This window comes from Natrix helvetica (assembly GCF_964273705.1).
Source record: "Natrix helvetica genome assembly, chromosome: 2".
Lineage (NCBI taxonomy): Eukaryota > Metazoa > Chordata > Lepidosauria > Squamata > Natricidae > Natrix > Natrix helvetica.
The window spans coordinates 289,395,424-289,417,406 of NC_138552.1; the positions used below are offsets into that span (position 1 = coordinate 289,395,424).

Sequence of the window (21,983 nt, forward strand, 5' to 3'; positions counted from 1 at the left end):
TTTTCTTTTCTTTTCTTTTAAAAAAAAAGTTTCTTTAGTTTTGGCTCACAGTGACTCCATAAAGTTCAAATTCTGGTGACAAAGTTTACGTCCAGATATGAACTCATGCCAGGCAGTTTTTTTTGAAATCAGGAGATCTGATTTTGCAACTAATTGGGAAAGAATCGAATAGGGTGAGGAGTGCATTGCAATCCCTTTCTGGCATGCAATAGCATTTAGCGATGGTTTGGAGGAGAAAATTATTTCTGGGTGGAGAAAACTGGCAGGATCGCTTCTGATTTTGTCGCTCTATGGGGAGTGAGTTGGATTGACTGGCTAAGGGGAGGATCAGAGGTGATATTCAGCCGGTTCGGACCGGTTCGCCTGAACCGGTAGGGGAAATCATGAGTGGTCTTGCCCACCCACCCTGGCTCCATGCCATCTTATTTAGGTAAGATTTTGAGGCCAGGTGCATGCGTGGAAGTCATGCGCATGAGCAAAGTGCATGCATGGAAGGCCATATGCCCACTTTGTGTGTGTGTGTGTGTGTGTTTGTGAAGTGGGCGCGCACGGGCAGGGCAAACTGATGGTAACAAAATGTGCAATCCGCCGCTGGAGAGGATCTCTCTGCAACCTGAAATGGAGTGTTTAGTTTAAGGCTCTTCCCTCCCTTTTTAAATGCAGGTCGTCCTCGACTTACCACCACCACCACTGAGCCCAAAATTTCTGTTAATAAGTGAAACATTTGCTCAGTGGGTTTTGCCCCATTTGCGACCTTTCTTGCCACGGTGGTTAAGAGAAAGACTGCAGTTGTTAAGTTAGTAACCTGGTTGTTAAGTGAATCTGCCTTCCCCATTGACTTTGCTTCTTAGAAGGTCGCAAAAGGGGATCACATGACCCTGGGACCCTGCAACCGTCATAAATGTGAGTCAGTTGCCAGCATCTGGATTTTGATCACATGACTGTGGGGAATGCTGTAAGTGTGAAAAGCGGTCATAATTCACTTTTTTTCAGTGACATTATAACTTTGAACCGTCACTCAACAAGCAGTTGTAAGTGGAAGACTACCAGTATTGCCAATTCAGGCAGGATGGTCCTTCCCAAACTTTTTCCTTCCTTATCCCAAATAGCTTATCAGTCCTTTTTACCCAATGTAGATAAAATTTAAATGTCCCAATTGTGATTTGGCAATGGGTTTGTGTGTCATTACAAAAAACCACTTAGGAAATGTTCCTTCAAAGGAGAATATTTGTAGCTCAAGGTTGAAATGAGGGGTCCTGGGTGCTCTCTGAGTTTGCTTGTTTTCTTGCAGACATTTTATTACCCGACTAGGTAATATCACCAGTGCTAGTAAGGATTGGGATTTACTGTCAGTTTATCTTCTAGCGGCTTGTTTGGGTCTTTTTGTTTTTTCCCCATCTCCCTACCAGCAATCAGCACCTAGACGAGCATAGATTAACTCCAAGATTAACATCAAACCAACAATCAAGTAAACAATACCCCAAACAAGGAACTGCCAAACAAGTCAACAGTAAACAGCCCAACCAAATAGCCTCTAAGACCACATCTACCAACACTTACAGGGCACCCAATCTCCTCCTCCTCCTCCTCCTCCTTCATTATATTATATTATATTATATTATATTATATTATATTATATTATATTATATTATATTATATTTATTATATTATATTATATTATATTATATTATATTATATTATATTATATTATATTATATTATATTATATTATATTTATTATATTATATTATATTACATTATATTATATTATATTATATTTATTATATCAAGGGATTCTATAGGGATAGAATCAAGATCACGTGAAGGCTTAATACCACTTTATAAGGCCTTGGTAAGCCCACACTTGGAATACGGCATTCAGTTTTGGTCACCACGATGTAGAAAAGATGTGGAGACTCTAGAAAGAGTGCAGAGAAGAGCAACAAAGATGATTAGGGGACTGGAGGCTAAAACATATGAAGAACGGTTTCAGGAACTGGGTATGTCTAGTTTAATGAAAAGAAGGACTAGGGGAGACATGATAGCAGTCTTCCAATATCTCAGGGGCTGCCCCAAAGAAGAGGGAGTCAAGCTATTCTCCAAAGCACCTGAGGGTAGGACAAGAAGCAATGGGTGGAAACTAATCAAGGAGAGAAGCAACTTAGAACTGAGGAGAAACTTCCTCACAGTTAGAACAATTAATCAGTGGAATTTCTTGCCTCCAGAAGTTGTGAATGCCCCAACACTGGAAGTTTTAAAAAAGAGATTGGACAACCATTTGTCTGAAATGAGTTTCCTGCCTGAGCAGGGTGTTGGACAGTCCCTTCCAACTCTGCTATTGTATTGTATTGTATATTATATTATGTTATGTTCAGTGACGTGCGGTGAGGGTTATGGCTGGGGAGGCTGGTGACGTCATCAGGAAGGCGGGGAATGGGACCACGTGTGCAGACCACGTGTGCAGACCACATGGTCTCGTTCTCCGCCTTCCTGAGTGAACATTAAGGGGACCGCGGCGTAGCATTACTTCCTCCACCGGCACCAGTCCCTTTCACCCCGCTCAAGCCTTGCCGCCTGCAGCCACCGCCCGCCCTCGCTGCTCCTTTCGTTGCTTGCCCGCCCGCCTCTAAGGCACGCCAAAGCCTCCTTCGTCCCCCCCCAGCGCGCGCCCTTTTTATTTCCCGCGACACCCCCCCCCATTTCGGGAAAGCTTTCCCCATTGCCTGGGGGGTGAGGGGGGCGGCTCCTCTCCCCCCACTCCCTCCGTCCCTGCCTCTCTCCTCAGCCCCAAAGCTCCGTCCCCGCGACTCACTTCCAAGGCGATGGCTGCTCCATCCCGCTCCGGCTCTGGAAGCGACCGAAGATCAGGCTGCGTCGCTCGCTCGCTCGCCGGACTGCTTCGGCGCCATTCTGGCTACCTTCGTCCATCCGCGCCCGGGAGATGCGGAAGCAGTCCGGTGGACGAGTGACCGAAGATCTCGCTGCCTCGCTCGCTGCCTCGCTCGCTCGCTCGCCGGACTGCTTCGGCGCCATTCTGGCTACCTTCATCCATCCGCGCCCGGGAGACGCGGAGGGAGAAATGTCGGCGCCTCCAGATGACGAACCAGTCACTTGCTTTCGTCATCGGGAGGCCGATAACATTTCTGCCTCCACGTCTCCCGGGCGCGGATGGACGAAGGTAGCCAGAATGGCGCCGAAGCAGTCCGGCGAGCGAGCGAGCGAGGCAGCGAGATCTTCGGTCACTCGTCCACCGGACTGCTTCCGCATCTCCCGGGCGCGGATGGACGAAGGTAGCCAGAATGGCGCCGAAGCAGTCCGGCGAGCGAGCGAGCGAGGCAGCGAGCGAGGCAGCGAGATCTTCGGTCACTCGTCCACCGGACTGCTTCCGCATCTCCCGGGCGCGGATGGACGAAGGTAGCCAGAATGGCGCCAAGGCAGTCCGGTGGACGAGTGACCGAAGATCTCGCTGCCTCGCTCGCTCGCTCGCCGGACTGCTTCGGCGCCATTCTGGCTACCTTCGTCCATCCGCGCCCGGGAGATGCGGAAGCAGTCCGGTGGACGAGTGACCGAAGATCTCGCTGCCTCGCTCGCTCGCCGGACTGCTTCGGCGCCATTCTGGCTACCTTCGTCCATCCGCGCCCGGGAGATGCGGAAGCAGTCCGGTGGACGAGTGACCGAAGATCTCGCTGCCTCGCTCGCTCGCCGGACTGCTTCGGCGCCATTCTGGCTACCTTCGTCCATCCGCGCCCGGGAGACGCGGAGGCAGAAATGTTGTCGGCCTCCCGATGATGAAAGCAAGCGACTGGTTCGTCATCCGGAGGCGCCGACAACATTTCTCCCTCCGCGTCTCCCGGGCGCGGCCGGACGGATGTATATAATATTATATATAGTATATAATATTATATACTATTATTCCATGAAGAGAGGTGAGGCCCTGCCTCCCTTGCCTCTACTGACCGCACGTCACTGGTTATGTTATATTATATATATTATATCATATTAATTACATTACATTATATTCATTCTATTCTATTATATATATATATACACCCACATAGATAGATAGACAGACAGACAGACATCCCTGAGGTGTGTCTATGTGTGTGTGCGTTCCAGCATAACTCTGGAATGCCTGGCCCGTTTAGGAGAGCGAGTGCGGCATCCTAGAGCGGCAATTGTTGTGATGTCATGGGAGGGAGAAGGGAGAGCCCGGGCCATTAAGGAGAGTGAGTGCGGCAACCTGGAGTGGTAATTGTTTGTGATGTCAGTTCCTTCACAGCTTCCTCTGGAAAGCCAGCTGTGACATTCGCCCTCCAGTGGACCCGTGGGCAACCACTTGATGGATTTGGGGCAAAGTGCCAGGACCGTAGAGGGGGCGGGAAAGAGGAGCGCATGGGAGGGGGAAGGGAGAGGGCAGGGATGATGGGCAAGGGAGTAGGGGGAGGAAAGGCCCCTCTCAATGGCTCCTTGTCAGACAAATGCTCCGATATCTATAAATACCCAGGCAATGCCGGGTTATCAGCTAGTAGAATATAAACTGAGAGCAAACCCCACTCCTCACTAGCACTGATGATGTTACCTAGTTGGGTAATGAAACGTCTGCAAGAAAACAAGCAAGCTCAGAGAGCACCAAGGACCCCCTCTAATGTTCCTTTGAGTTCAATGGGAAATAAATTAAATGTAGAATACGCATGAGTGTGGATCATCACAAACCTTCTGGGTTTCAGGTCTCCGGGTGGATTGGCAAGAAAACGACTTTCAAAAGCGGATCTTGAACGTTCCCCAGGAACTATACGAGAAGGGCTGTGTGACGGATGTGGATCATGGGTTGAGGGTAAGCGTGGCTGCCGAACTATCTGATCCATAGAGCTGAACTTTCAGCCACAAATACAGCATCTTACTCTCGTGTCTCAAGCTATGGAGCCATTCTGACCTAGGCTTCCCAAGATCATGAAGCCGACTCATCGTTCTGATAAAACCCCTTTTATTTAGGTTAAAGGGAATTCCTCTCCAGCAAACTCCCGGCCAACGGTCTTTCATGAGATTTCACAATTACAGACCTTAATCAGGCTTGGGGAGCTGCCAGGCCGATATCTTCCAAACGCCACTCTGTAACAGACAATCCTTGGCAAGAAGTCAGGAACGGATCTTCACTCTAAGGAATTGAACTAATTGTCTCCTGCAAACTCCCCTTCCCTTTCGCTCCTCTTTATTCCCTAGGGGAGGGGCCATTCAGGGTCCACCTGTGCCTTTACTCCCAAGTCGACCCTTGTTCCTTAGCTGCTCCCTTCTCCTGGCAGCTCAGCGCATGGGCACATTGGGAATAGGCTCCAGCTGTTCTGACAATTGGTATCTACCTGTAATAAATCTCATTCACTTGTGGCTTATGTCGTGTTCAGGCTGCCGAAGCGATTGGTTATCCCGTCATGGTCAAAGCCTCTGAAGGAGGAGGAGGGAAAGGAATCCGGAAAGTAAACAATGCCGATGATTTTCCCAACCTTTTTAGACAGGTATGTTTCTTCGAAAGATGTGATTGCGAACCCATGGCATACGTGCCACAGCTGGCACACGGAAGCCTCTCTGCGGGCATGGGAGCCGTTGCCCAGCTCAGCTCTACCATGCATGTACGCATGCCTCCCGCTGGCCAGCTGATTTTCGTGTCTCTGCCGTGCATTCGGGAGATCCGCGCACATGTGCGGGGGGTGGGAGGTCATGCGTGCATGCGTAGTGGGGCAGGGAAGTTGTGCGCTGATGTGCGGAGGGAGCGTCGCCCCTCCTGCGCCCCATTTTTGGTCCCAGGAGGCTTCAGGGAGGCCCGCTAGATCCAAAACGGGGCATGGGGGAGGAGGGTCGCGGTCGCGCACATGCGCAGGAGATGGGGGAAGCGCAGGGGAGTCAGGTGCACATGCGCAGGGAGGGGGGGGCGCATTACATTATGGGTGTAGGCATGCAGACGCCCGCTGTTGCACATGCATGCACAATTTTGGCACGGGAGGAGAAAAAGGTTACCCATCCCTGTTCTATGGTCTGGCGAAATGTCTTGAAATTCCAAATTTTAGAATCTTCAGCTTAGAAATGATTGCTTGGTCGAAAAAGTCAATATGGAGCCCAGTGGCTGTATTGCAGTGGTGGGGAACAGTGGGCCCTTTATGACTTGTGGACTTCAACTCCCAGAATTCATGAGCCAGCCGTCATGCTGACTGGGGAATTCTGGGAGTTGAAGTCCACAAGTCATAAAAGAGCTATAAGTCCCCACCCCTGATCTACTAGCCATGGTCATCTCCTAGCCCAAAGCTTCTCAATATTGGCTATTTTAAGATGCATGGAAGTCCCAGAATTCCCTAGCCATCATGCTGGCTGGGGAATTCTAGGAGATAAAGTCCACGCTCCTTAAAGCATGCTAGCTGTGGAATTCTAGGAGTTGACGTCTGCACATCTTAAAATATCGTGGCTGGGGAATTCTGGGAATTGAAGTCCACACAATTTAAAGCATGCTAGCGGGGAATTCTGGGAGTTGAGGTCCATATATCTGTAGGTGTACTAGCTGGGTAATTGTGAAAGTGTGGGGAATTCTGGGAACCCTCCCTAGTTCTCATGAAAATAAAGATAAGGAAAGAGAGAAAGCACAATGAAGATTTGCAGGGTTCTGTTTCTGTACTTTTATAATAAAAGTAATATTGATCTCTGGTTTCTAGTCTGCTCTCCCATGAATGGCTGACTTTAATCTTGCAACTCAGAATGTGCTTCCTCTCCCCCACTTAATCTTTAAGAAGCTTTCTGGAGTTACATTCTGTTCCAGACTCAAGTTTCTTTTATTCGATCATTTTCTCGATAATCTCTTCTTTCTGTCCCTCAAGGCCATTCCTTCCTCCCACTACACTGAGTGAATGAATGATATGGGAGAGGGGGGAAAGCTTTTTCTTAATCTCTATTGAGATCCTCAGTCATCCAGATCATGGTTGCCCCAAAGGTGTTTTTTTCAAAAAGCAACTGGACTTTCTTTGTTTTTCCTTGAAGACGTTTCACTTCTCATCCAAGAAGCTTCTTCACTTCTGAATGAATGGTGGAGAATGGAAGGAAGATTAGCATTGAGGCCATTTAGATGTATATCTGAGTCTTGCGAAGGATACCTCAAGGATCAAACACCTAGACACAAACTGAGCCATGTGATATATGCAGTACAGTGCAGTGAGACGCGCGGTTCTGTACATTGGGGAAACAAAACAGTCATGTCACAAAACGCATGGCACAACATAGGAGAACAAACCCATCAGGACAAGATTCAGAAGTCCATCTGCATTTGAAAGACAAATGCCATTCTTTTGAAGGCAGCAAAGTCCACCTTCTAGACCAGTGTTTCTCAAACTTGGCGAATTTAAGTCCTGTGGACTTCAACTCCCAGAATTCCCCAGCCAGCTATGCTGGCTGGGGGATTCTGGGAGTTGAAGTCCTGTGGACTTAAAGTCGCCAAGTTTGAGAAACACTGTTCTAGACAGAGAGGACCGCTGGTTTGAAAGAGCAGTCAAAGAGGCTATTTATGTTAAAATTGAACAGCCCCCCCCCCCTCAACAGAGGGGATGGGATACGACTCCACCTATCTCCTGTTTATAACACAGTCCTTTCAGCAGTTCCAAGAAGGCTCCACGCCTGTTTGCACTATTTAGGGCACAAATAAACCTCCAAGTGGTCTCCACAACTCTCAGAAGGAGTGCTAACGACCAGAGGACTGCAAGGGATATAAATGCTTCCATCCTCCACTATTCAGACAGAACTGAAGAAGCTTCTTAGATGTGAAGAGAAACAACTTCAGGGAAAAACAAAGGAAGTCCAGTTGCCGTTTGAAAAAAGCACCTATGGGCCTTTTACTGAATGGCTTTTGAACATGGCAAATATATTACTCTGCTAAAAAACCCTGCCTGCTTGTGTGTGACTCTTAGGTACAAGCTGAGGTGCCCGGCTCGCCGATTTTTGTGATGCGACTAGCTAAGCAATCCCGCCACCTTGAGGTCCAGATCCTTGCTGACCAATATGGCAATGCCATCTCCCTCTTTGGCCGAGACTGTTCCGTGCAGCGCCGGCATCAGAAGATTATTGAGGAAGCTCCAGCATCTATTGCAACGTTGGATGTCTTTGAACATATGGAACAGGTAGGTGGGAATTCTGCCTTTGAGAACAGAGAACTGTAGCCCACTCCTCACATTTGTGGTGGAAGAGTCAGAATTAAGTGGCCGTTGTTGCTACAGGTAGTCCTCGACTTAATAGTTTGTTTATGTTGATTATGATGTATCTTTATGATGGCTATGATCATGATTTATCTCTTATACCCTGTTTCCCCCAACGTAAGACTTTCCTGGATAATAAACCCAATCGGGCTTTTGAGTGCATGTGCTAACATAAGCCTTCCCCCGAAAATATGTCCTCCCTGAAAATATTGCAACACAGCAGTTGCTATGAGATGACCATAGCTATTCTATTCCATTCTATTCCCTGTTCTGTACTGTTCTGTTCTATTCCATTTCATTCCATTCCCTATTCTATTCTATTCCATTCCATTCCACTCCCTATTCTATTCTATTCCATTCCATTCCATTCCCTGTTCTATTCTATTCTATTCTATTCTATTCTATTCCATTCCATTCCATTCCATTTCATTCCCTGTTCTGTACTGTTCTATTCTATTCCATTCCATTCCATTCCCTGTTCTATTCTATTCCATTCCATTCCATTCCCTGTTCTATTCTATTCCATTCCCTATTCTATTCCATTCTATTCTATTCTATTCCATTCCATTCCATTTCATTCCATTCCCTGTTCTGAACTGTTCTGCTCTATTCTATTCTGTTCTGCTCTGTTCTATTCTATTCCATTCCCTGTTCTGTACTGTTCTGTTCTATTCCATTCCATTCCCTATTCTATTCTATTCTATTCCATTCCATTCCCTATTCTATTCTATTCTATTCTATTCTATTCTATTCCATTCCATTTCATTTCATTCCATTCTCTGTTCTGTACTGTTCTATTCTATTCCATTCCATTCCATTCCCTGTTCTATTCCATTCCATTCCATTCCATTCCCTATTCTATTCTATTCTGTTCTATTCTATTCTATTCCATTCCATTCCATTCCATTCCCTGTTTTGTATGTTCTATTCTATTCCATTCCATTCCATTCCCTGTTCTATTCTATTCCATTCCCTATTCTATTCCATTCTATTCTATTCTATTCCATTCCATTCCCTGTTCTGTACTGTTCTGCTCTATTCTATTCTGTTCTGCTCTGTTCTATTCCATTCCATTCCCTGTTCTGTACTGTTCTATTCCATTCCATTCCCTGTTCTATTCCATTCCATTCCATTCCCTATTCTATTCTATTCTATTCTATTCTATTCTATTCCATTCCATTTCATTTCATTCCATTCCCTGTTCTGTTCTATTCTATTCCATTCCATTCCCTGTTCTGTACTGTTCTGTTCTATTCCATTCCATTCCATTCCCTGTTCTGTACTGTTCTGTTCTATTCCATTCCATTCCCTGTTCTGTTCTATTATATTATATTCCATCCCATCCCACTCCCACTCCTACTCCTATCCTACTCCTATTTAGTTACCATTCAAAATTAAAATGGAACTGAAAAAAGTAACTTATGACCATTTTTCATACTTATGACCACTGCAGCATTTTTCCCATGGTCACATGATCAAAATTCAGATACTTGGCAACTGATTCGTACTTATGACAGTTGCAATGTCCTGGGGCCGTGTGATCCTCTTTTGCGACTTTCTGACAAGCCAACTCAATGGGGACGCCAGATTCACTTAACAACCATATTATTAACTTAACTGCACTGCTTCACTTAACAATAGTGGGAAGAAAGGTCATAAAAATGGGGCACAACTCACTTAACAACTGTCTCGCTTAGGAACATAAATTTTGGGCTCAATTGTGGCCGTAAATCAAGGACTACCTGTGCTGTATAAATGAAACTTAGAGGGTTGTGTATGTGAGTTACAATACAATACCATAGCAGAGTTGGAAGGGACCTTGGAGGTCTTCTAGTCCAACCCCCTGCCTAGGCAGGAAACCCTATACCGTTTCAGACAAATAGCTATCCAACATCTTCTTAAAGACTTCCAGTGTTGGGGCATTCACAAATTCTGGTGGCAAGCTGTTCCACTGATTAATTGTTCTAACTGTCAGGAAATTCCTCCTCAGTTCTAAGTTGCTTCTCTCCTTGATTAGTTTCCACCCATTGCTTCTTGTTGTGTGCCAATCTTTCAAATACAATTGGAAAAAAAAGAAGAGGATTTTCAGAAACTCACAATACTGCACTCAGCCAGCACATTTAACTAGATCAGTGAAATATTTGGCAGAGGCATTCATTCATACAACATGCCGAGCTGGTTCTGTATTTGGTTTTGTCAGTGGGACTAACGTAGCCTGTTATGTAGGTTAAACCTCTGGTTCATTTAAGGTTCAGAACATTGCTCCAAAAACGGATTAACTCAGTAACCTGATTAAATGTGTGTGAAGGACACAACTAATCTTCAGTCCGGGATGGATCTGATTAGCTTCCTAATTTTATGAAGATGGTGTTGTGGATACTTAGAGAAGTTTGTGCATGAATAAACAATTCATATTCAACCTAGAACAGCATTTCTCAACCTTCGTGGTCTTGTGGCCTGCCAGTGGCCAGCAGAGCTGGCAGCAGATTCAGACAGTGAGGAGGTTGGGGAGGAACATGGGCCAGTCCTGAAGTATGGGGAAGGTTCTCATGAGGGCTCTGTGTCGGAGGCAGAGATGGGGCCAGAGCCATATGCCAGTTATCAGCTGCCTTCGGAGTCAGACATCAGTGAGGAAGAAAAACAGCTGGAACCTGTTCCCAATGTGCACCTGCACAGAGCTGCCAGACGAAGGGAACAGCTAAGGAACAAGGGTCAACTTGGGAGTAAGGCCACAGGTGGACGATGAATGGCCCCTCCCAGAGGAAATAAAAGGAGCGAAAGGGGAGTGGAGTTTGCAGGAGATAATTAGTTCATTCCTGCATTCTTGCCAAGTATTGCGGCGTCTGAAAGATATGGCTACTCTCCAAGCCTGATAAAGGTCGGGAATTGTGAACTATCTTGAAAGACGGTGGGAGAGGAAAGACTTTGCTGGAGAGGAATTCACTGTCAATTAAATAAAAGGGGTTTATTGGGACGAGGACTCGGCTTCGTGCTGCTGGGGAAGCCTAGGTCAGAGCCTGTTCCCAATGTGCGCATGGGCAGAGAGTTAGACCACAGATGGATGATGAATGGCCCCTCCCAGAGGAAATAAAAGAGGAGCAAAAGGGGAGTGGAGTTTGCAGGAGACAGTTCACTAGTTGGTTTGTGACTCTCCAAGACTCCTTGCTAAGTTCTGCAGGTATTGGCCCGGCAGCTCTCCAAGCCAGATAAGGTCTGTGACCATAAAACCTCTTTTGAAATGACTTTGAATGAGCAGAATTCACTGTAAGTTAATAAAAGGGGTTTTTACTGGGACAAGGAGTTTGTTTCATGCTCTTGGGAAGCCTCGGTCAGAACGGGTGGTTTGAAGATATGTGGACTTCAACTCCCAGAATTCCCCATCCAGCATGCCGGTTGGGAAAATCTGGAAATTGAAGTCCACACACCTTAAAGCAAGTTGGCTGGGGAACTGAGGAAGTTGAAATCCCCACAAGTTAAATGTGTGCCCAAATTTGTGATGGTTGTTGTGTCCTGTGGTCATGCATTTGGCATTTGTGACCTTCACCACTGGCTTCTGACATACAGGTGCTTCTCGACTTATGACCACAATTGAGTCCAAGATTTATGTTGTTTAAGTGAGATGTTTGTTAAGAGACTTTTGCCCCATTTTACGACATTTCTTGCCACCATTGTTAAGTGAATCACTGCCATTGATAAATTAGCCACACGGTCGTTAAGTGAACCTGGCTTCCCCATTGACTTTGCTTGACAGAAGGTCGCAGAAAGTGATCACATGACCCCGGGATGCTGTAATGGTCATAAGTAGGAACAGGTTGACAAGCGTCTGAATTTTGATCACATGACCATGGGGATGGTGTAAAGGTGGTAACTGTGAAAAATAGCCATAAGTCACAATTTTCAGTGCCGTTGTAACTTTGAACAGTCACTAAATGAACTGTTGTAAGTGGAGGACTGCCTGTGTTCAATGGGGAAGCCATCGGGAAGTGGCCGTTTATGACCACATGACATCTCAGCTAATGACTTGGGAGGAATTGCTTCATGACCGGAGCCAGCCAGCACTGATATTCTTAAATCAGGTGCCATTGTGACACTCTATGTGCGATCCAGTTAACTGTCTCAATTACAGTCGGTAAGTGAGGATTGTCTGTGTAACTGAACATTTGCCCACTTTATACCAATAAAACCAGAGTTTTTTAGGTCAGATGGGCAGTGTAGAACTTTAATAAATAAAGGTAAAGAGCCGCGGTGGCGCAGTGGGTAGAGAGCAGTACTGCAGGCTACTTTTGCTGATCACCGGCTGCTAGCAGTTTGGCAGATCGAATCTCACCAGGCTCCAGGTTGACTCAGCCTTCTGTCCTTCCGAGGTGGGTAAAATGAGGACCCAGATTGTTGGGGGCAAGATGCTGAAACTGTAAACCGCTTAGAGAGGGCTTTAAAGCACTGTGAAGTGATAGATAAGTGCTATTGCCATTGCAGTCTAACTCTGCCCACTGCTAGGAGTTTGATCCTGACCAGCTCAAGGTTGACTCGGCCTTCCATCCTTCTGAGATTGGTAAAATGAGGACCCAGATAGTTGGGGGCCATAGGCTGACTCTGTAAACCGCTTAGAGAGGACTGTAAAGCACTGTGAAGTGGTATATAAGTCTAAGTGCTATTGCTAATTAAATCCTTTGAGTTGAGTATGACTGCTGCAGATTTCATGGATACATCCATATAGTTTTCTCATTAACCATATGGAAATAGTTTCTCATTCTTGCCTTTTGGGTGTGTTTTTCAAATTCTAACTCTAGTTTATTGCTTAGAGATTTCTGGGTGGTCTCCCATCCTTCTATTAACCAGGCCTGATTGTGCTTAGCTTTGAGCTAAGATAGGTTTGCCAATGTGCTGCTACTGCTACCTACCTATGAAGAACGGTTGCAGGAACTGGGCATGGCTAGTCCAGTGAAGAGATGGACCAGGGGAGACATGATAGCAGTCTTCCAATATCTGAGGGGCTGCCACAGAGACGAGGGGGTCAAGCTATTTTCCAAAGCACCCGAAAGAAGGAATAATGGATGGAAACTGAACAAGGAGCGATTCAACCTGAAAAATAAGGAGAAACCTACTGACAGTGAGAACAATCGATCAATGCAACAGCTTCCCTGTGGAGGTTGTGGGAGCTTCACCAAAGAGATTGGACTGCCATTTGTCAGAAAGGATCTCCTGCTTGGGCAGGGGATTGGACTAGATGACTTACAAGGTCCCTTCCAACTCTAGGGGAAGAGGAAGAGAGGAGTAGGGGAGAGGCAAGGGAAGAAGGAAGGGAGAGGAGAGGAAAAGGAAGAAAGTAGAGAAGGGAGGGAGGGAGGAAAGAAAGGGAAAAAAAGGTGGTGTCAAAACAGGCGTGGGATGGTAAACAATGTAAAAAAGAATAATAACTGTGAATGTATACCTATAATTGTATATAGAGAACAAAAAATAAAAAAAAAACACTTTTTTAAAAAAAGGTCCCTTCCAACTCTGTTAATCTGTAAACCACTGAAATGCCCCTCATGCTTTAAAAGTTGATAGGAACAAGATGGCTTTTACGAAGCAGAATGGTAATTCTAAGTGGCGGTGAGTTCCATTGTCCCACAGTCCTCACCAGTTTTGAGTCCCATGGGCTCCCAATTCTCTTGAACTCAGAAACTACCCAAAGCAAATGACCTCATGAAGTTGTCTTTGGTTCCAAAGATGTCTTTTGAAAGTAACCCTTCCTCTCTTTTTCAGTGTGCAGTCAAACTCGCCAAGATGGTGGGCTACGTCAGTGCCGGGACGGTGGAGTATCTTTACAGCCAGGATGGGAGTTTTTACTTTTTGGAGCTAAACCCTCGGCTGCAGGTCGAGCATCCTTGTACAGAAATGGTGGCTGACGTCAACCTGCCTTCCGCTCAACTCCAAGTAAGTCGAGAAGAACTGGTGGGAAGGATGAAGCTACTTGCTAAGGCTAATCTGCAGACTTCAGTTCAGCTGGAATAACCAGTTCTTCCAAAATCTTGAGCAGGCGGGAAGAGGGGTTTTTTTTTTTTTTAGGGGGGGGGGTTGTTGTTCCAAATGTTGCAAGAAGTGAATTGTTCTGGATTTGGAACACGATCAGAGTGCTGATAAGGCAAGGGAAAAATTCTGGCTTTGGAAAGTGAAGTGTTGCGTTAGGGGAAAACCTCTCACTGGTTGTTATGAAATGGGAGGGTGTGTTTTCAGTGGAAGGGAACATTTGGGTACTCGGTGTTTCCCTCTGTGTGTAATGAAGGCAAACTTGACTTTGCAGAGAGTTTCTGAGGTCCTTCTTTGGAAAATGCAGCGCTTGTATTTTTTATTTTATTTTTTTATAAAAGGCTGGAAACCGTTTATGGACTTTTTGCTGGAAATGGGGAAAAAAAACAGTGAAGTGAAGGTTTATGGTTTGATGCTTGAAAAAGGATTAAATAAGAGATTGGAGGGATTTTTGTAATACCAAGAGGGAGAAAGGATATTAAGTTTGTTAGTAACTGTTGAAAAAAACCCAGAAGTTACTATTAGTTCTTTAACTATTTTTCTTTTATTTTCTCCTTTCCTTTTCCTTTCCTTTCCTTTCTTTTCCCTTCCCTTCCCTTCCTTCTCTTCTGTCTCCTTCCTTCTTTCCTTCCTTTCCTACCTTTCCTTCCTTCCTTCCTTCCTTGCTTTTATTTTACATTTGCAACCCTTATCTAGATTTCTTAATAAAAACTGTACAAAAAGGACAATAAACCTATTATATGTATTTAAAAAGTAGGTTTTTTTCCTCTTTGATATTTGTTCATGCATTTATTTGTACTCTATACCCATAAGAATTTACGGATGATCATACATGGCTAGCTGATAAGAGCTAAATAGCTTGAAATAGATCTATACTAGTCTCCCTTTATTTATTTATCAGCACAAATACAACACAAACATAGCAAAGGCAACATTAGAAATAAAAATATGGTTTTCGGCCTGGATGGTCTTCTGTAATGAGCCGAAGGACAGAAAGGGGGAGTAGTGAGCTTCCTCCCATATTTGGGCATACCAGGGGTTGTAACACAAATACATACATACATATATATATATATATATGTATGTATGTATGTATGTATGTATGTATGTATGTATGTAACACAAATACTGATTATATATATATATATATATATATATATATATATATATATATATATATATATATATATATATATATATACATACATACATACATACATACATACATACATACATACATACATACATACATATATATATATATATATATATGCACAATGAGAATATATCTGCTGAACAAAACTCTGCATTGGCGACAGGGAGGGCATCCAGCCAGTAAACACTCAGCTCCACCCAGACTCCCCCCTCCCCCCAGGGATTATGGAGTCATTAAATGAAGAAGTTGATACAGGTTGATATTTTTTCCCTTCATTCACTTCCATTTAGGGATAGTTCAAAGTTACAATAGCATTGGAAAAAAAATACTTGTGACTGTTTATCACATTGAATGACCGTTGCGGCATCCACATGTTCATGTGATCAGAATTTGGACACTTGGCAACTGACTCATATTTATGGACAGTGGCCAGGCACACTTAACAACCGTATTACTAACTTAGCAACTGCAGTGAATCACTTAAGAACTGGTTAAAGTAGGGCCATAAAATGGGACAAAACTCACTTAACGACACAAATTCTGGGTTCAATTGTCATTGTAAGTCGAGGATTATCAGTAATGCTGAGAAAATAGAAATTCAGATGACTCCCTAATTGTAGTCTTGGTTAATACTTATAGATCCTTTTAAGTAGAAACAAGAAGACAACACAGATGCTGGGACACTTATGCTTAGTGTTGTCAGTGGAAGGCATTTCTGTTGTGCACTTACTGTATTTTTCGGAGTATAAGATGCTCCGAAGTATAAGACACACCTACCGTAGCTTTTGGGGAGGAAAACAAGAGAGAGAGAAAATCCGCCTCTGCCTCCCAGCAATTTGCCTCCTTGCAGCAAACAACAAACAGTACAGAAGATATACACTGTTTGTGGTGTTACATTTCAGACTATACTTGTACAGATGCTGTTAAAATTGATGTGGCTTTCTGGAAGTATACATTATTATCTGCTATTTAAAAGGAGATACAATAGCACTGGGCCTCTTCAGATCAAGCATTTATTTTAAAAAGCTTCTTCGTTTGATTAGTTGTCTAGAACAATAATAAAGCAATCGTTAAAAATTAAGTGTAATAATTTGAACATTCTATAGGCATTTAGTTACTGACTGACCTCCTTGCAGAAAACAGCCAACAGCCTGTTTCAGTTTAGCCTGATTAGAAAAAAAAACCTGCTTCTGCCTCCCAGCAATTTGCCTCCTTGCAGCCAACAGCAAATTTCACTTTCAATTTCAGTTTAACCAAGGGGCTCCCAATGATCAACTGTTTCAGGCTGTAGGGATTGCCATAGCCTATTGCCGCCTCTGCAAGCCCCATTTTCTCCATTTGCTGCAAGGAGGTAAATTGTTGGGAGGCAGAGGCCTAAGGGTGGGGCTACATTCGGTGTATAAGACGCACCCAAATTTTCACCCTGTTTTGGGGGCAGGGGAGGTGCGTCTTATACTCCAAAAAATATGGTGAATATGACAAGGGCTGTATTTTCCTTTTTTCCCCCCAGATTGCAATGGGAATTCCCCTCCACAGGATCAAAGACATCCGCATCATGTATGGAGCTTCCCCCTGGGGGGACACCCCTGTTGACTTTGAAAACTCGGCCCATGTGCCTTGTCCGCGGGGTCACGTGATCGCAGCCCGTATCACCAGTGAGAATCCTGATGAGGTGGGCCTTCCTGCATTTCGGCCCCTTTGGCTCTGTGTCTGCAATGTTTATACATGTTATGATGTACCCAATAAATAGGATTAATAAAGATATGGATCAGGGGATTTCAATCTCAGCATCTTAAGATTTGTGGAATTCTGGAATTTGAAGTCCACACATTTTAAATGTTGCTGGCTAAGGAATTCTGGGAGTTGAAGTTCCCACATCTTAAACTTGCTGGCTGAGGGATTCTGGGAGTTGAAGGCCACACAGTTTAAATGTTGCTGGCTGAGGAATTCTGGGAGTTGAAGGCCACACATCTTAAATTTGCTGGCTGAGGAATCCTGCGAGTTGAAGTCCTCATATCTTAAATTTGCTGTCTGGGGGATTCTGGGAGTTGAAATCCACACATTTTAAATGTTGCTGGCTGGGGAATTCTGGGAGTTGAAGGCCACACATCTTAAACTAGCTGGCTGAGGAATTCTGGGAGTTGAAGGCCACACATCGTAAACTTGCTGGCTGAGGGATTCTGGGAGTTGAATGCCACATAGTTTAAATGTTGCTGTCTGGGGGATTCTGGGAGTTGAAGTCCCCACATTTTAAATGTTGCTGGCTGGGGGATTCTGGGAGTTGAAGGCCACACATTTTAAATGTTGCTGGTTGAGGAATTCTGGGAGTTGAAGTCCTCACATCTTAAAGTTGCTGAGGTTGAAAAACACTAACGTTGAATCCTGGAATATATTTCTCTTGCCCTGTTAGAAATGATGACTTTCAAAATGAATAATTCCAATCCAGCCAGATATGGGTCTGCGAGTGTGTGTGTGTGTGTGTCTGTATGTTTAAAAAAATAATCTTCCATTTTATATTCCAGGGTTTTAAACCCAGCTCTGGAACAGTCCAAGAACTGAACTTTCGCAGCAATAAGAACGTCTGGGGTTACTTCAGCGTGGCGGCCGCAGGAGGCCTTCACGAATTTGCAGACTCTCAGTTCGGCCATTGTTTCTCGTGGGGAGAAAACCGTGAAGAAGCCATCTCGTAAGTAAGAAGGAACAGTGAGACATACGTCCCTCTCCTTCTCTTGATTTCTCTGCTGATCGCAGAGGAATAGGGTGGTATGATCTCCTTTGGTTTAGTTGCCTGCGTGGAATTATATTTTACAGGTGGTCCTTGACTTACAACCCTCTGTTTAGTGACTGTTCAGGGTTACAAAGGCATTGAAAAAGTGACTCATATTTTATCACATCCCCACGATCAAAATTATTTTTTTCCCCAGGTTTTTTATTTTATATTTATACATATCAATGAGTGAATGGTGTGATACCTGGGTATCATACATTTCAATGCAAATAAGACTAGAATAGAATAGAATAACAGAGTTGGGAGGGACCTTGGAGGTCTTCTAGTCCAACCCACTGGAAAAAATGACTCATGCTTGTTTTTCACACTTATGACTGTTGCAGCATTCCCATGATCAAAATTCAGGCACCTGGCACATACAGGCAGCCCTCAACTTACGACCGCAATTGAGGCCAAAATTTATGTTGGTAAGTGGGAAATTTGTTAAGTGAATTTAGCCCCATTTTCTTGCCACATTTGCTAATGGAATCACTGCAGCTGTTACTGCTGTTAAGTTAGTAACACGGTTGTTAAGTGAATCTGGCTTCCCCATTGACTTTGCTTATCAGAAGGCCGCAAAAGGGGATCATGTGACCCCAGGACACTGCCTGCCATCATAAATGTGAGTCAAGCATCCAAATATAAATCACCTGACCATGGGGATGCTGCAGTGGTCATAAGTGTGAAAAATGGTCCTAAGTCCCTTTTTTCAGTGCTGTTGTAACTTCAAATGGTCACTAAGTGAACTGTTGTAAGTCGAGGACTACCTGTACTTATGACCGCTGAAGTGCCGGAATCATATGATCGATTTTGGCGACCTTCCGACAAGCAAAGTCAATGGGGAAAGCCAGATTCACTTAGCAGCAACTGTGTTACTAACTGAACCACTGCACTGATTCACTTAATAACTGTGGCAAGGAAGATCGTAAAATGGAGCAGAATTCACTTAACAACTGTCTCACTCAAGAACATAAATTTTGGGCTCAATTGTGGTTGCAAGGAGTACCTGTACTAAGGTACTTTTTAAAATAAAAGATCTGGTGATAGACCAGGGGGGTCAAACTCGATTTCATTGAGGGCCACATCAGGGTTGGGTTTGACCTTGAGGGCTGGGTGGGCACGGCCAGCTCGAGGTCACTTGTGTTGGGGGTGCCTGTGGCGGCCCAAGAGCTCTCCCAGTGAAAACAGAGCTCGGGAGGCTGCGATGGCCTCCTGCAACTGTTCTGACCGAGGCTTCCCAAGAGCATGAAGCAACAAAAACCGACAAATCCCCCTTTTAGTAATTTGCTGTGAATTCTGCTCATTCATATCCAGCAAGGGAGGATTACAATACAATACAATAGCAGAGTTGGAAGGGACCTTGGAGGTCTTCTAGTCCAACCCCCTGCCTAGGCAGGAAACCCTATACCATTTCAGACAGATGGCTATCCAGCATCTTCTTAAAGACTTCCAGTGTTGGGGCATTCACAACTTCTGGAGGCAACTTCTGTTCACTGATTCATTGTTCTAACTGTCAGGAAATTTCTCCTCAGTTCTAAGTTGCTTCTCTCCTTGATCAGCTTCCACCCATTGCTTCTTGTTCTACCCTCAGGTGCCTTGGAAACAGTCACAGATCTTATCTGGCTTGGAGAGCTGCCAGGCCCATATATGCCAAACTTGGCAAGGAGTCTCAGAGAGTCACGAACCAATTAAGCGAACTGATTGTCTCTTGCAAACTCCACTCCCCTTTCGCTCCTCTTTTATTCCCTCTGGGATGGGCCATTCATCATCCACCTGGGGCCTAACTCCCAAGTCGACCCCTGTTCTTTAGCTGTTCCCTTTGTCTGGCAACTCTGCACACGCGCACACTGGGAACAGGCTCCAGCTGTTCTTCTGCCTCACTGATGTCTGATTCCGAAGGCAGCTGATAACTGTCAGACGGTTCTGTCACCCTCTCTGCCTCCGACACAGAGCCCTCATCAGAGCCTTCCCCAGACTCCAGGACTGGCCCAGGTTCCTCCCCAACCTCCTCACTCTCCGAATCTGCTGCCAGCTCTGCTGGCTGCTGGCAGGCCACAACAGCGACCTCTGTTAGGAAAAACACAGCCCTCCTGAGCACCATTTTTGCTGGCAGAGGCACCACAGGCTGCTCCTTTGCTGTTTCCAGGGCGGTCCTGTGGGCCAGATCTAAGCACCTTGCGGGCCGGATCCAGCCCACGGGCCTTGAGTTTGACACCCCTGTCATAGACCTCTCAGGGGCCAGAAACTGGATGGGGCCTTCAGGATGGAAGAAGAGTGAAAGATAGTCTGGTGATATACGCTGAATCTGTAAACCGCTTAGAGAGGGCTGTAAAGCACTGTGAAGCAGTATATAAGTCTAAGTGCTAAGTGCTATTCTCCAGTTTATCCTCAGACCTGACTGCCTTTTTTTTAAATCTTCAGAAATATGGTCGTGGCTCTGAAGGAGCTGTCCATTCGAGGGGACTTCAGGACCACTGTGGAGTACTTGATTAAGCTGCTTGAAACGGAAAGCTTTCAGCACAACAGCATTGACACTGGTTGGCTGGACCGTCTGATTGCTGAGAAAGTGCAGGTAATCGTCTACTGGCACAGAAAGGGACGGAATATGTCCCCAAAGAAAAACTGCAGCGTTTTAGTGCGGATTATCTGTCTGTTGGCGTGTGCTAAATAGATCTCATTCTATCAATAGAAGAGAATATTCGTAGCTCAGGGTTTGAACTGTGGGGTCCTTGCTGCTCTCCGAGCTTGGTGGTTTTATTGCAGACGTTTCATGACCCAACTAGGTAACAACATCAGTGCTAGAAGGAAGTGGGGTTTGTGAAGAGGAGGAGGAGGAGGAGGATGACAACTGTGGACACCTTGGTGCTCTCTGAGCTTGGTGGTTTTATTACAGACGTTCCATGACCCAACTAGGTAACATCATCAGTGCTAGAAGGAAGTGGGGTTTGTGGAGAGGAGGAGGAGGAGGAGGATGACGACTGTGGACACCTTGGTGCTCTCTGAGCTTGGTGGTTTTATTACAGACGTTCCATGACCCAACTAGGTAACATCATCAGTGCTAGAAGGAAGTGGGGTTTGTGGAGAGGAGGAGGAGGAGGAGGACGACGACTGTGGACACCTTGGTGCTCTCTGAGCTTGGTGGTTTTATTACAGACGTTCCATGACCCAACTAGGTAACATCATCAGTGCTAGAAGGAAGTGGGGTTTGTGGAGAGGAGGAGGAGGAGGAGGACGACGACTGTGGACACCTTGGTGCTCTCTGAGCTTGGTGGTTTTATTACAGACGTTCCATGACCCAACTAAGTAACATCATCAGTGCTAGAAGGAAGTGGGGTTTGTGAACAGGAGGAGGAGGAGGAGGAGGAGGAAGAGGGGGGAGGAGGAGGAGGAGGAGGAGGAGGAGGAGGAGGAGGAGGACTGTGGACACCTTGGTGCTCTCTGAGCTTGGTGGTTTTATTGCAGACATTTCATTATCCAACTAGATAGCAACATCAGTGCTAGGTTCCTGAAAATTTCTCTCCTCTGCATGCTTTCTGAAGCGTTTAATGCCTCTATGTGGTACCAACAGAAGAGAATATTTGTAGTTTGGGGTTGATCCATGGGGTCCTTGGTGGTTTTCTTGCAGATGTTTCATTACCCAACTAGGTAACATCACAGCCATTGATGATGTTACGGTACCTATTTGGGCACTAAAACTTCTGTAAGAAAAGCAGCAAGCGCAGACAGCACCAAAGACCCCTTGAGTCACATGCTGGCGAACTCTCTAAAAGTGCCCACTTGGGCAGTTCTGTTTGGCCATTGGAAAAGTAGAAAGTTCTCCAGATGAT

At 45.3% G+C, this 21,983-nt stretch overlaps 1 protein-coding gene across 4 annotated transcripts in view; it reads left to right on the forward strand.

Moving 5' to 3' along the window:
- The window catches only part of ACACA (acetyl-CoA carboxylase alpha), a 298,570-nt gene that overhangs the window by 61,812 nt on the left and 214,775 nt on the right, over window positions 1–21,983 (forward strand). For all 4 annotated transcript variants that reach the window (XM_081945356.1, XM_081945358.1, XM_081945357.1 and 1 more), the window contains exons 9-15: window positions 4,727–4,833; window positions 5,399–5,509; window positions 7,937–8,146; window positions 13,970–14,140; window positions 16,900–17,061; window positions 17,912–18,075; window positions 20,578–20,728. In XM_081945356.1, the coding sequence (XP_081801482.1) occupies window positions 4,727–4,833; window positions 5,399–5,509; window positions 7,937–8,146; window positions 13,970–14,140; window positions 16,900–17,061; window positions 17,912–18,075; window positions 20,578–20,728 (1,076 nt within the window). The remainder of the gene's footprint in view (window positions 1–4,726; window positions 4,834–5,398; window positions 5,510–7,936; window positions 8,147–13,969; window positions 14,141–16,899; window positions 17,062–17,911; window positions 18,076–20,577; window positions 20,729–21,983) is intronic.